Here is a 12,934-nt window from a genome sequence, read left to right on the forward strand (position 1 = left end):
GCTGGAGGGACTATGTCTCTCGGCTGGCCTGGGAACGCCTCGGTGTTCTTCCCGAGGAGCTGGCCGAGGTGTCTGGGGAAAGGGAAGTTTGGGCTTCCATGCTTAGACTGCTGCCTCCGCGACCCGGTCCCGGATAAGCGGAAGAAGACGAGACGAGACGGGATCTATCAAAGTCTGATCTTCACAACACATGTTTGTGGAAGTGCATCATGGCACGAACAAAGGAGATTTCTGAGGACCTCAGAAAAAGCATTGTTGATGCTCATCAGGCTGGAAAAAGTTACAAAACCATCTCTAAAGAGTTTGGACTCCACCAATCCACAGTCAGACAGACTGTGTACAAATGGAGGAAATTCAAGGCCACTGTTATCCTCCCCAGGAGTGGTCGACCAACAAAGATCACTCCAAGAGCAAGGTGTGTAATAGTCAACAAGGTCACAAAGGGCCCCAGGGTAACTTCTAAGCAACTGAAGGCCTCTCTCACATTGGCTAATGTTCATGAGTCCACCATCAGGAGAACACTGAACAACAATGGTGTGCATGGCCGGGTTGCAAGGAGAAAGCCACTGCTCTCCAAAAAGAACATTGCTGCTCGTCTGCAGTTTGCTAAAGATCACGTGGATAAGCCAGAAGGCTATTGGAAAAAATGTTTTATGGACAGATGAGACCAAAATAGAAATTTTTGGTTAAAAATGAGAAGCATTATGTTTGGAGAAAGGAAAACACTGCATTCCAGCATAAGAACCTTATCCCATCTGTGAAACATGGTGGTGGTAGTATCATGGTTTGGGCCTGTTTTGCTGCATCTGGGCCAGGACGGTTTGCCATCATTGATGGAACAATGAATTCTGAATTATACCAGCGAATTCTAAAGGAAAATGTCAGGACATCTGTCCATGAACTGAATCTCAAGAGAAGGTGCAGCAAGACAGCGACCCTAAGCACACAAGTCGTTCTACCAAAAAATGGTTAAAGAAGAATAAAGTTAATGTTTTGGAATGGCCAAGTCAAAGTCCTGACCTTAATCCAATCGAAACTTTGTGGAAGGACCTGAAGTGAGCAGTTCATGTGAGGAAACCCACCAACATCCCAGAGTTGAAGCTGTTCTGTACAGAGGAACAGGCTAAAATTCCTCCAAGCTGGTGTGCAGGACTGATCAACAGTTACCGGAAACATTTAGTTGCAGTTATTACTGCACAAGGGGGTCACACCAGATACTGAAAGCAAAGGCTCACATACTTTTGCCACTCAAAGATATGCAATATTGGATCATTTTCCTCAATAAATAAATGACTAAGTATAATATTTTTGTCTCATTTGTTTAACTAGATTCTCTTTATCTACTTTCAGGACTTGTGTGAAAATCTGATGTTTTAGGTCATATTTATGCAGAAATTATAGAAAATTCTAAAGGGTTCACAAACTTTCAAGCACCACTGAATAACCGCTATAAACCAATGCTCCCTCAGCACCCTCTCTTTTTTTTTTAAAATCACTTTTGTAATTATTATGATATGATTCAAACCCACAGCCTGTTACAAAGAAACAGGAATGCACAAATCCTGAAGACTTTCCTGTGTTGGAAAACTTACTTTCTGTTTCAACGCACCGATATTGGAGACTCTTCCCATAAATGTTTTTTTATATAAAAATAAAAATCTCATTATCTCTAGCCACTTTATATAAAAATTGTGTGTGAATCCACACCTTCTGACCAATCAGAATCAAGAACTCAATGGCATGATGGTATAATTATACTTGGCCAACATTGCCAGCTGTTTCAAATGTGGAAGATGCAACTGCAATACAACTTGAAATGTCATGTTCAAGAAGGAAAATATGCATTCAGAAGAGCAGAGCACCAAGAATAAAATGTAGAACATCAGAAGCATACTTTTTCATCTTCTGGGCCAAGATAACACCAACGAAACAACCCCAAGGTCGACAGATGTGGCTTCTTTCAACCTGGAGCCAAAATGAAGCCCAAGGTCATCAATCTATCTCCACAGTTTTCCACTTAGAATAGTAACCTTTATTTCTGTGGTTGGAAGTACTGGGATGACCTCATGCTTTCAGGCTGTACGGGGGCCTGTGAAAGTCATGAGTACTAGATGATGAATCAGTTAAGAGATGTCTCCTGCATTACATGAGCAAGACGAGTTCTGGGAGGAAAAAAGGGGCAGAGATGGAGGAGTTGTTTTAGCTTGGCCTTCATATCTACAAAACTGATTAGGCACTGAAAGAGCTCCAGTTTTCCTGCCTTTTTAAAGCCAAAGAAAGGTGTTTGTGTAAGCACCTAGAAATACTCTTAAGATACCCAAGCTTAAGATATTTTGGATTTAGTGTGAAATGCATCAAAAAGAATATTCTAACGTAAGAATGAGACATGAACATTAAACATTGAATATAAACATTTAAAAAAAAAAGAAAACCATGTGCTGCTGTCTATGTGCACACAAGATGGCTGCCACGCCCACAGGTCGGAAAAAAGTGCGCATGTCTGGAAAAAGAAACATGATGCATGGACACTGTCAGTAGTACACTCTCAGAAAATAAAAGTACATTATTGTGCCTTTAGGGATACAATGATTTGTCACCGGGGCAGTACCCTCTCAGGTACTTATTTGTACCATTCATATACTGCTTAGGACCATATATGTCCCTTTTTAGGGCCAAAAAGGTAAACAAAGTAACCTTGAGGTCTAATAATGAGATGTAGGGAGTCATCGTTGGCAGCGGCTGCTGTCCATCACTAACGATGATGACTGCTTCATTCGGACGTGCAGAAACACAGATGGGCCATGAGGCCCACACCAGAGTGACTGAGTCGCCCGCAGCAGTGGCGTAAACGGCCCGGCCAAGCCACTACGGAATGTCTGGCCTTGTGAGCGCTCACATACTATTCTCCTCTCCTAACGAGGCACCTTGCACAGGTAAGACAAACGATGTTGTGCCCCCATCGTATTGTCTCTCTGGACCTCCAGACCTGATGCCAAATGGTGCACAAAAGTGCCACAGACCTGACGGGTATGGAAGTTGCCCGGCAACGACAACTGACTTGCCGAGTGATACCATTTGAGCGGCTCTTCCACATGCCATCTGGTGGTGTGCCATTGAACCTGTTGGGTTCATCTGCCACATTGCACCGAAAAGTGCCCTGCTGCCACCGTCTTATTGGTGATGTACTATTTAACCCATAGCTGGAACCCAGACAGGTGCTACTACTCCGGGTCAGAGTGGACCTGGGAGCAATGGTGATTAAGGGGTAACTCCACTTTCCCAGATACTAGAGTCCTCCCGGACCGGAGACTCACCACCGGTTGCATTTTCAAGTCATACCCAGGACTCAATGGTGAAGATTGTACCATGGGGGACAGAAATGGACTCCTACTGTACCCCTATTTTTAACAGTGTAGGGCAGTCCAGTTATTCACACCATTAACATGAACAAGTTTCTCTACGATGGTTAGTGTTCTATAACTAATTCTAGTAGTAGACGATCGTAGCAGACTGTCGTTACCATAAACTAAATAAATAAATAAATAAAACATGCAGCCATCAAACCTACCAAAAAACTCTTTTGCAAATCAATATTTTGGACCTTCTAGAATCTTCTTTACATCCTTACTAGGCTGTAAACACCCATTTGTGTTTGTAAGCATTATTACACCCTTCTTCGTAATAACCAGAATGAGATTTCCTAGTTTGTAAATTAGGAAACGTTGCAATGACTGATGTCTGGACAGTCCAAAGAGAACTGCTGCTTTATTGGTGGATATTTGGAGGCGGAATTTGTTTTTGCTACCTGTCTCACCATTAGAAGGAAGCCAGATACTAATAGTACACCTAACTTCAGCTAGCTGCAGCCTTCTTAACTTCCTTCAGATGGGCATGTAATGATATATCCTGCAACGATAAACTGTGATACAAATGGACGACAATTCAAATCAATGAAATTCAAGGCTGCGTAACGTGAAATTTTCCTAGCTGTAACTGAATTGTTTAGACAGCTTAAGTAAAATAGTATAACAATGTAAAATAGTGGGAACGCACATGACTTCACTGTAGGTCGAAGTAACACAGCTGTAATGACATGAAAAATCACAAAAACAGATCTAAAAATGGTAGAGAGCTGTTGTGCGACTGAATCGAGAAATCAGAGCTCTCTTTTTACAGACTGCTGAAAGCTAAATAAAATAAAATGGAGGTAGTCCAAATGAAGAAAAAGTCTATTAAGTTTTTTTTTAATAAAAGGAATTAGTTGATAGGCTACTATATTTTTATTTTACCCCAACCTTTACAAATGTGGGTAAATAATTGTTGTTGGTTAAGATTTTTTTTTAATTTAACAAAAGGAATATTTAAGCTGACAAAGAAGAGGAAAATGTTGCTTTTTTTGGAATAAAATATCCCCCCCCCCAAAAAAAAAAATATCATGGGAAAGTCGAATTGTGAACCCAATATTGTGATTCGAATCTAATCGTGAATTAGGCAAATCGTTACATGCTTATTAATAACAAGTTAAAAGTATGGTAGTAAATGCTAGTTACATCTCAGAATACCCAGTTACAACAAAAATTCCCTGTCTTGATCCAACAAAACAAACCAGGAGGGTATTTGTACAAGAAGGAATTCAGTTAATAACCTGCCAAAATGGCTAATTTTACTTTCTTACATTATATAACTTAAAAAAATAAAAAACACCTTTTTGAACAAAGGCAACTCCTACAACTACTCTGTCTAAAGCGAAGATGTGGGATGAGGAAACAGAAGACAAAAACAGGAAAGTCACAGTGATCGTAGTAGACCGTTATCTTTTTCATCACCCACAGGAAAAGGCCCAATGGGAACGACAAAAAAGGACAGTCAGTCATCTAAACCAGTCTTTGCTCTATAGCAGGAAAAGCTGTATGTTTCTTCCCAAGTGCAGACAAGCCGTGATCTATAAACAGCTGTTAAGGACGAGCTTCCTCTTTCACCGGAACCAGCCCTGAAGACGAATGGCATGTGGAAAAGGGAGTCTGTACAAACATCTTCACCACTGAATACATCACTCAATAAATCCTTCAGTCTGAAAGAAGTTTATCTTATCGGGAGCCATCCAAAATGTGGAACTAAATCAGTACGCCCCTCTGAGACCATCTGTCTCCTGATCAGAAAGTAGCTCCAAACTACCTACCTACCCCCTCCCCCTTTTTAAAAAATATTTACTTTAAAGGACATGGGACATGAAACATAAATGCACGCTATATCAGTTTCTTTCCATTAAAAATATGAAATAATTGCATCAACAAATACAAAATTATCTATTAAATTCAGCAAAATCGTTATATTCGTGATGATTATACGGCATTTCTGCTCGAGCTCCGATATGCATATTTTACAACCGGAAGAGCCGCGGTCACGTGATCATACGTCACAAAAACTTTCGGGTACAGCACAAGCGGGTAGATGAATAAGGAGAAGTGTGAATCGTGATGATGATGAATGCGACAAAATAGTTTTTGTGTCTTGGATGACAAGAAAATTGTTTCGTTTTTAGAGTGTTTAACGTACATTGAACATCATGGTGTATTGCAACCTCCCAGTCAGTCAGACGCGCTGTCACTCCTGTTAGCAATGTAGCTAGGCTCAGCATGGCCAATGGTATTTTTTGGGGCTGTAGTTAGATGCGACCAAACTCTTCCACGTTTTTCCTGTTTACATAGGTTTATATGACCAGTGACATGAAACAAAGTTCAGTTACACAAATTGAAACGTGGCGATTTTCTATGCTATGGAAAGTCCGCACTATAATGACAGGCGTACTAACACCTTCTGCGCGCTTCAACAGCGCATTGATACCTTCACTCGGAGTTGTACCATTATTTTTTAGACAGGGCGGACGGACCAGGGCATTCGCCCGCCTGGCCGTGCCCGACGAGGAGCGCTCTCGGCCGGCGTGGGAGGCAGACGGCAGCCCCTCCTGGAAGTGTGGTTTTACCATGGGCCTCATGCGGTAAGGATTAGTATTATAATTTTGGGTGTATCAATTATTGATTATCATAATTCTGACTCGTTTCGCCATTTTGAATGTTTTCATCTCGGACTCTGGAAGCATTGTATCTCAATCAATCTCGAAAAATATCAGCAAAAAAAAAACCTAGCTTGCAACGGACTTTAGCTAGATCTATGATGAACTTTCAATGTATGATACAAAAATAATACTTCTTTCAACAGATCATTAGCCTTTGAGCAGAATTGTTTTTAACTTACCAGGAAGTGTTATCGAGCCGACCGCTTTCAGTTTCATGGGGATTGAATGAACTCTCACTCTCAGAATCATCTGACCCGTCAGAGTAAAGACAAGATCCATGTTCATGTGAATTTCCAGCTATCGGTTCGAATTGATAGGGTCTAACTTCACATCTCTGTGAAACATCGGGAATATCACTGTCGATGGTGTCCATTTCGGTAACCTGTTTACATTAGATTCCCAAGCGCTGGCTCCTTGGAAAGTTTTTGTGACGTCACGGGTCACGTGACCGCTTAGCTAATTAACGAATCATTGTTTTACGCTGATGTATAAAAAAGTTGAATAATGTGATGATTTTCACATTTTTGACGCCCTGCAGTGATTTAGATGGCATTTCTTATGTCCTTTATACATAATTATACCCAGAAAAAATATCCATGTCCCATGTCCTTTAACCACATGTGGGATACTCAAGCACAGAGATCCTCAGTCCCATGCTTGGATCATGACAGCAGCCATGTGCGAGCACAATAATTATCACGTTCTTAATTTCCTTTGAGTGATCGGACACAGCCGTTGGTTATTTTTAGGATCTATGCTATATCATGAATCACAGCAGTATGTATATACAGTGTCATCCTGTTTAAGTGATATTTACAGCTTTGCTAGCAATAGTGCACTTAGGTCCCGTTTAAATTAAAAGGTGTATAAACAGAAGTAAAAATCGGTGAAGATCTAATATCTCGTGTATTGTACAGTTAATACCAACGTGTCCTATAGAGCTCACAGCAGGGCGAAGTGACGTGTCAAAGAATAAACCTGAACAATATAACACCACCCAAGTAGAAATAGTGATCCAATATATTATAGAACCGGTATGCTGAGAAATGAGTGAAAATGAGACGTTAAGCTCTTCCCTAAACATAAACAGCGGCGCAGTAAAACACGCCATGAGGAGAATGCAAAACAAGCCTCTGCGTTGTCTGCCGACGTATCCACTGTTTACTCCTGCCTTTCACGTGAGCCAATTAACTTCCACCTCGGCCTCTTATCTGATGAAAGCAAACACGAGGATTGTTTGGGCCTCAGACAAACCTGGGGTGCCGTGTTATGGCGAGGCCACTGCGAGTATCAGTGAGCGGCAGGATGTGTACCAGACAACTTACAGACGTTTAAAAAACATATTTAAAAGTAAAAGTGGGCTGATATGAAAACCCTGTAGGATGATAACTGTGCAAGTGAAGCTTGGTGTTCATTGTAGGAGTCTTATACCTTATCCACAGAAACGCTGGTTCTACTTGCCTAATCAGTTCAAGTCTTGGTCTTTGATTTGAGTATTTGGTGCGACTTCTATCGGACTCCAGCCACAATGGATACAAATTTGCAAACAATTTCAAATTTATTTGGTTTATATTGCATTACATCACAGAATTAAATTACAACTAATGAGATGTCCTAGCCTCGGAGATGTACAAATGAGTTTTCAATTAATACACAAAGTAAAAAAAAAATTAAAATAACAATGCATCTAGAAAATAAATAAGTAAAGACAGAAAATATCCAAATACATTGAGTATATGTGTAAACAAGTAAGGACATAAAATAACTAAAGGTGTAAAGTAAGTAAAGATGTGAAGTAACGATGTAAATGCAATAAGTTAGTAAAGATGCAAAAGTTAGTTAACATTAAATGAGACCGAAGCCAAATGATATTTTTAAAGCAGATACGCAGAACCATGGCATCACTTTCGTTTATAAATGCCTTGAGACCTCAAGAATGGCACAGGAATAGTTTTAAGTGTTAACAATAAATCTAATATAGTCATTTTTACAATTAAAGTGATTCATATAGGTAGCCATCTGAGTGAATGACCTTGACGTCCGTAACGTCACAGCAGGAAGTCGGTCGGTCTCCTCGCCATTTCCGCTATACTAAAACAAAGCTGACTGCAACTCCGATCCTCCATTTTGAGCCAATTTATCGCCATGCCACATAGATGTGTTGCTGGCCGGTGCAGCAACACGACAGAAGGTGGATTTACGTTGCATTCATGGCCCAAGAATGTTCAAACTGCAAAGATTTGGACACGTTTTGCAAGAAGTTCACGGGCACACTGGGCGCCTATGAAGTGGTCTCTCCTCTGCTCTGCACATTTTACTGAAGACTCGTATGAGACCTCTGACCTGTTAAGGAGCGTTGGTTATAAGCCCGTATTGAAAGAGGGTGCAGGACCAACAGTTAAATAAAACTACAAGAAAAGTATTTATTTATTTATTTTAAAAGGAAAGTGAGTTTAGTTGCACCAGTCCTGCCGGAGCGTGAGCCGAGGGTTGTTGGTAAAACTTGGGACGGAACAGATCGCTCGGGCAGTGACCTCCCCGCGGTCGTTGCTAAAACCGGTGACATCCCGTCCCGGGTTATAGTAACTGCCTGAGCAGAGCAGTAATGGCGGAGTCCTCAGTATAGAGAGAATGAGTGGAGCAGCCGTCTGATTTTCTAAACTGGATATTGCTGCCGTCTCGCCCTTAAGTGGAAGAAGCGAATGAACAGAGAACTGAACGAACAACAAAGTCAGACTGTTTCAAAAACAAATCAGCCACAAGGTCGGCCTTCAAGAAGCGAGAACACAGACGGGTAAGCTCCAACTCTCATTTGGATTAAAAAAAATAATAATAAAATCCATTTAAACCTGCATTTAGATTAATACATGTAACTTGTATTGTGTGTTTAAGTTACCGGTATAAGATTATTTAATTTGCTTCAGAATGTGATTGTCTCAGTTCACCTGATTATTTAATTCGCCTTTTATGTTTTATCAGTGAAAATGCATGCATGTACATATATGTTGCATAAGTTATAACACCCATCCTGTTTTAATGAGAGTCAACCCACAATCAATGAAGTCAAATCAGTCTTAGTTGAGCAAGTTGGTAACGGTATTTCTTACTTTCACCATACATTTTTATTTATATGACTTTGGTCTATAGCTGTAAAAGGCCTCGGCCTTAAAACCGGTTCCCGCTGTGACATCACGCACTCAGTTCTGGCTGGCTCAGCGGGGCAGCTCCAATGCCAACTTTGTGGTCGATTTTAACTCTCAAAAATATAAATTTTTTATTCCCATTTATGCAGCATACAAGAGTCAAGGATGGAGATACTATCCAGTCCGAAATGTATTTAAAAATAAAGGGTCTGCATGTCTCCTTTAAAGAACTTTACAGGATCTTTCAGTAACCACATTTATAGTATCTTTAAATGGACATACCACGCCTTAACACACTCGCTTAACATATTTACTTTATGGTACATCTTTACTTAATATAATGTATTTACTTACTTTACCTCTACATCCTTTCTTTTTATGAATGTACTTTAATATGCATTTACATCTTTCACATTATGGCTTTACTTCTTTTTTTTCCCCCATGTTTACTTATTTTTGCATATTTACTTTACTTTTTTACTTAATTTACACATTTCCTTACATTTATATATTAAACTTACATTTACATCTTTACTTATAATACTTACATATTTATTTACTAAACGTAAACTTGAAATAAATCACTTGACGTAAACTTACATTTCAATCTTTACTTACTTACGTGTTTACATATTTGCTTACTTGACATCAACTAATTTTAAGCGTTTTACTTGGACTACTCACTTCTTGCATTTACATAGTTACTTTACATCTTTACTTAACATATTTTCTTTTCACTTAACTTTTACATCTTTACTTACATATTTATTGACTTTACTAACTTGTTGCATTTACATAGTTACTTTACACTTTTAATTACGCAACACCTTTACTTAATTTGCATCTTTTCTTAGTTACTCTGTTTTCACCAAGATATTTACGCATTTACATATCTTCTTTACGTCTTTACTGACATATCTTTATTTACTTAATGCATTTACATTACTTATACTTTCTATATGTACTTACTTTACATATTAATTGAAATATTCAGAAGATTTGTACATCTCAGACTAAAATTCCTTGGTAGCCATAGCAAATACACAGCTCCAAAAATGCTTGCTGGAAATTAACTACTTGACTAAGTAGTTAATTAACAACTACTTAATTAACCAAGTCACAGCACCTTTTAGGACACATACTTTGTTTTTATATTTAATAAGACAAAAATTGGCACGTACTGTATATACACCACGAATAACATGCCATTACTTCGTGATATTACATCATGTGACAGCTCTAATGGAAACGGAAAATGTTTTGAAAAATCAGAAAGCCAGTATTTTCCATATTAGAAAACTTCAACATTCAAGATAGACCGTGAATCAAAATCCAAACGAACTGAAGTCTGTTTCAGACGTCTACCCTGACATGATCTCAGAGTCAGAGAACAAACCCTTTGGAGAACTTATATTTTCAAATAGACAAGAAAAGAAAGAGCATTTTCTCACTTGTTATAACTACTGGTGGCTCTGGGGTGCTTCCATCCTCTTCTCCGCTGATTAAATCTGCAGAGATTTGGGGGGGGGGGGAATAAATTCTGCTCGTTATTAGAGCATGACATTATCTGACTGGGGAAAAAAAATAATAAAAGTCACACGTTCCTGAAGCGCAGGTGACTTATGAGCAATATTTATCATCGTTTTTATCAGTTGCAATGCGGCTTGCTGACATTTTCTGCACACAAGTGTTACAGCACTTGTTAATGTATAATAAAATATCTCACCCATTTCTCTATAGGTTAATGATTAAGTTGCTAAAATTCTTCTGGATAAAACAAGTCTTTGTGTAGTAAGCAGTTGCCAATTATCTTAATTAAAAAAAAAAAAACACACCACAAGCAAATAACAATCTTGTGTATAGAGTCTGATATTATTGAGCTAACAAAAGAAAACCCAGGCAATCACACCTCCTGAAGCTTCGTCGGCGGCAAAGTCTTCATCATCATCATCAAGGTAGTGCTGAGGTTTTGGCCCGCTGGCCACCTCGAGATCCTCTGGAAATGGCACCTCGTCCCACACCTTCGAGCTCTCAGCCACCTAGAACAATGGACGAGAGCTTGTTTCATCAGGACTCAAACCTCTAATAGTGCCGATTATACGGCAAATAACAGGTTGATAACGTGCTCATTCTAATATATGATCATTTCTATCGTAATCTGTCACATGGATTCACACTGACGCCCTACGTAAACACTTAAAAGATGTATGTGATCATGGATCAGGTGAAGGTGCTGATGTAGACATTAGATCTGGTACTTTACAGTCATATATGGTAACCTTGCCATTGAAGTCAGTGGAGTTTAAGTTTAAAAAGTCTGCAATTAGTATGCTTTGCAGTTAAGCACATGAGCTGCATTCCCACTGATCACACACCAACCCCAGTATGTTTAATAATACCACCACAGTGCACACCTTTCTTCTGGTGGCTCAATCTCAGATTTCATTTTTATCTTTGTATACGTGCACGGCATGCCAGTTCCCATTTCCCCGCCTCTCCATCAGGTCTGCTGCCCCCTTTAAATGGCTCCAGCTAATAAATAACTTGATCTCCCACCCAAATCCTCTCTCTCCTCACTGAGCTCCCTAAACCAACAGTCGCGGGCCTTTTTCAAAAGAAAACCGCTGACTAGCAAATTTCTTTTGAGCAGCGCCGCTCAGTGAGCCGTCTACATGATCAGCTCCTGCTCCGCTATCCCTCGGCAATGGAGTCTGTCCAAAAAGCCTGGTACTCAAAAAATAAATAAATAAATAAATAAGAAAAAATGGCGCGCCATAAACCACTCATATTAAACTGCAAGGCAACCCAAGGGAAGGAGTCCAAACAGCAGAGGATTGGTCCATCATCAACGTCAATATCATAAGATGAAAAATCACAAACGTCATTATAATTGGACTACTGTGGGAAGCCATGGCCTAATGGTTAGAGAAGCAGCTCTGGGACCAAAAGGTTTCTGGTTCGATTCCCTGGACCAGCAGGAATGGCTGAAGTACCTTTGAGCAAGGTACCCAACCCCCCCCCCAAATGCTCCCCAGGCTGCTCCAGGCATGTTGTACGTCGCTCTGGATAAGAACGTCTGCTAAAAATGCCATCGATGTAATGTAATGTACTTCTGTAATACATTTCTGTCAAGAGTTAAGGTTGTTGCAGGGAAACCAAGAATGGATGGCACATGAATGGAAAAGTCAATACTCCAGAGGCATTAATATATCTTTTGGTTGAGACAGAAGACACATAATATCTGAAGTCATACCTCGACTCGCTATATAAACACCACGTCAGCCCATTTACCGAAGGAAACGATAGGAAGTGCAAACACGCATATGCACAGCAGTCATCCGTGTAAGAATCCCACTGTTTACCTTCCAAAAGCGCATTTTAACAATAGCGTTTATCCTGTATGAAAGCCAAATGTTGGACAGACCCAAAAAAAAAAAAAAAACCCACACAAGAAAAATCAGGACCCAGACCTCATAGCTATATGAAACTATTGGGACATGAATGCTGTTCTGTGGCTGGCCCAGCTGTTGTTTACTGGCCTCGACCAAATCCCCATGTCTAATGGTGTCCATGGGTCAAATCAATACACTGAGAGAAAACAGCCAAGAAGACGCTGTTCCTCAGCAAGATCACCAAGACTCTGGGACACATCTGCTAAGGACACACTCAACCCCAAGTCCCTTACGAGTATTAACGATTGGACAAATGTGGATAG

General features: G+C 39.9%; 1 protein-coding gene across 9 annotated transcripts in view; it reads right to left on the reverse strand.

Moving 5' to 3' along the window:
• Positions 1 to 12,934, reverse strand: part of hspg2 (heparan sulfate proteoglycan 2) — a 272,884-nt gene that overhangs the window by 196,770 nt on the left and 63,180 nt on the right. For all 9 annotated transcript variants that reach the window (XM_060937478.1, XM_060937484.1, XM_060937483.1 and 6 more), the window contains exons 2-3: positions 11,129 to 11,258; positions 10,671 to 10,727 (exon numbers count right to left, since the gene is read on the reverse strand). In XM_060937478.1, the coding sequence (XP_060793461.1) occupies positions 10,671 to 10,727; positions 11,129 to 11,258 (187 nt within the window). The remainder of the gene's footprint in view (positions 1 to 10,670; positions 10,728 to 11,128; positions 11,259 to 12,934) is intronic.

The sequence above is a fragment of the Neoarius graeffei genome, chromosome 13 (genome assembly GCF_027579695.1).
Source record: "Neoarius graeffei isolate fNeoGra1 chromosome 13, fNeoGra1.pri, whole genome shotgun sequence".
In the NCBI taxonomy this organism is placed as follows: Eukaryota; Metazoa; Chordata; class Actinopteri; order Siluriformes; family Ariidae; genus Neoarius; species Neoarius graeffei.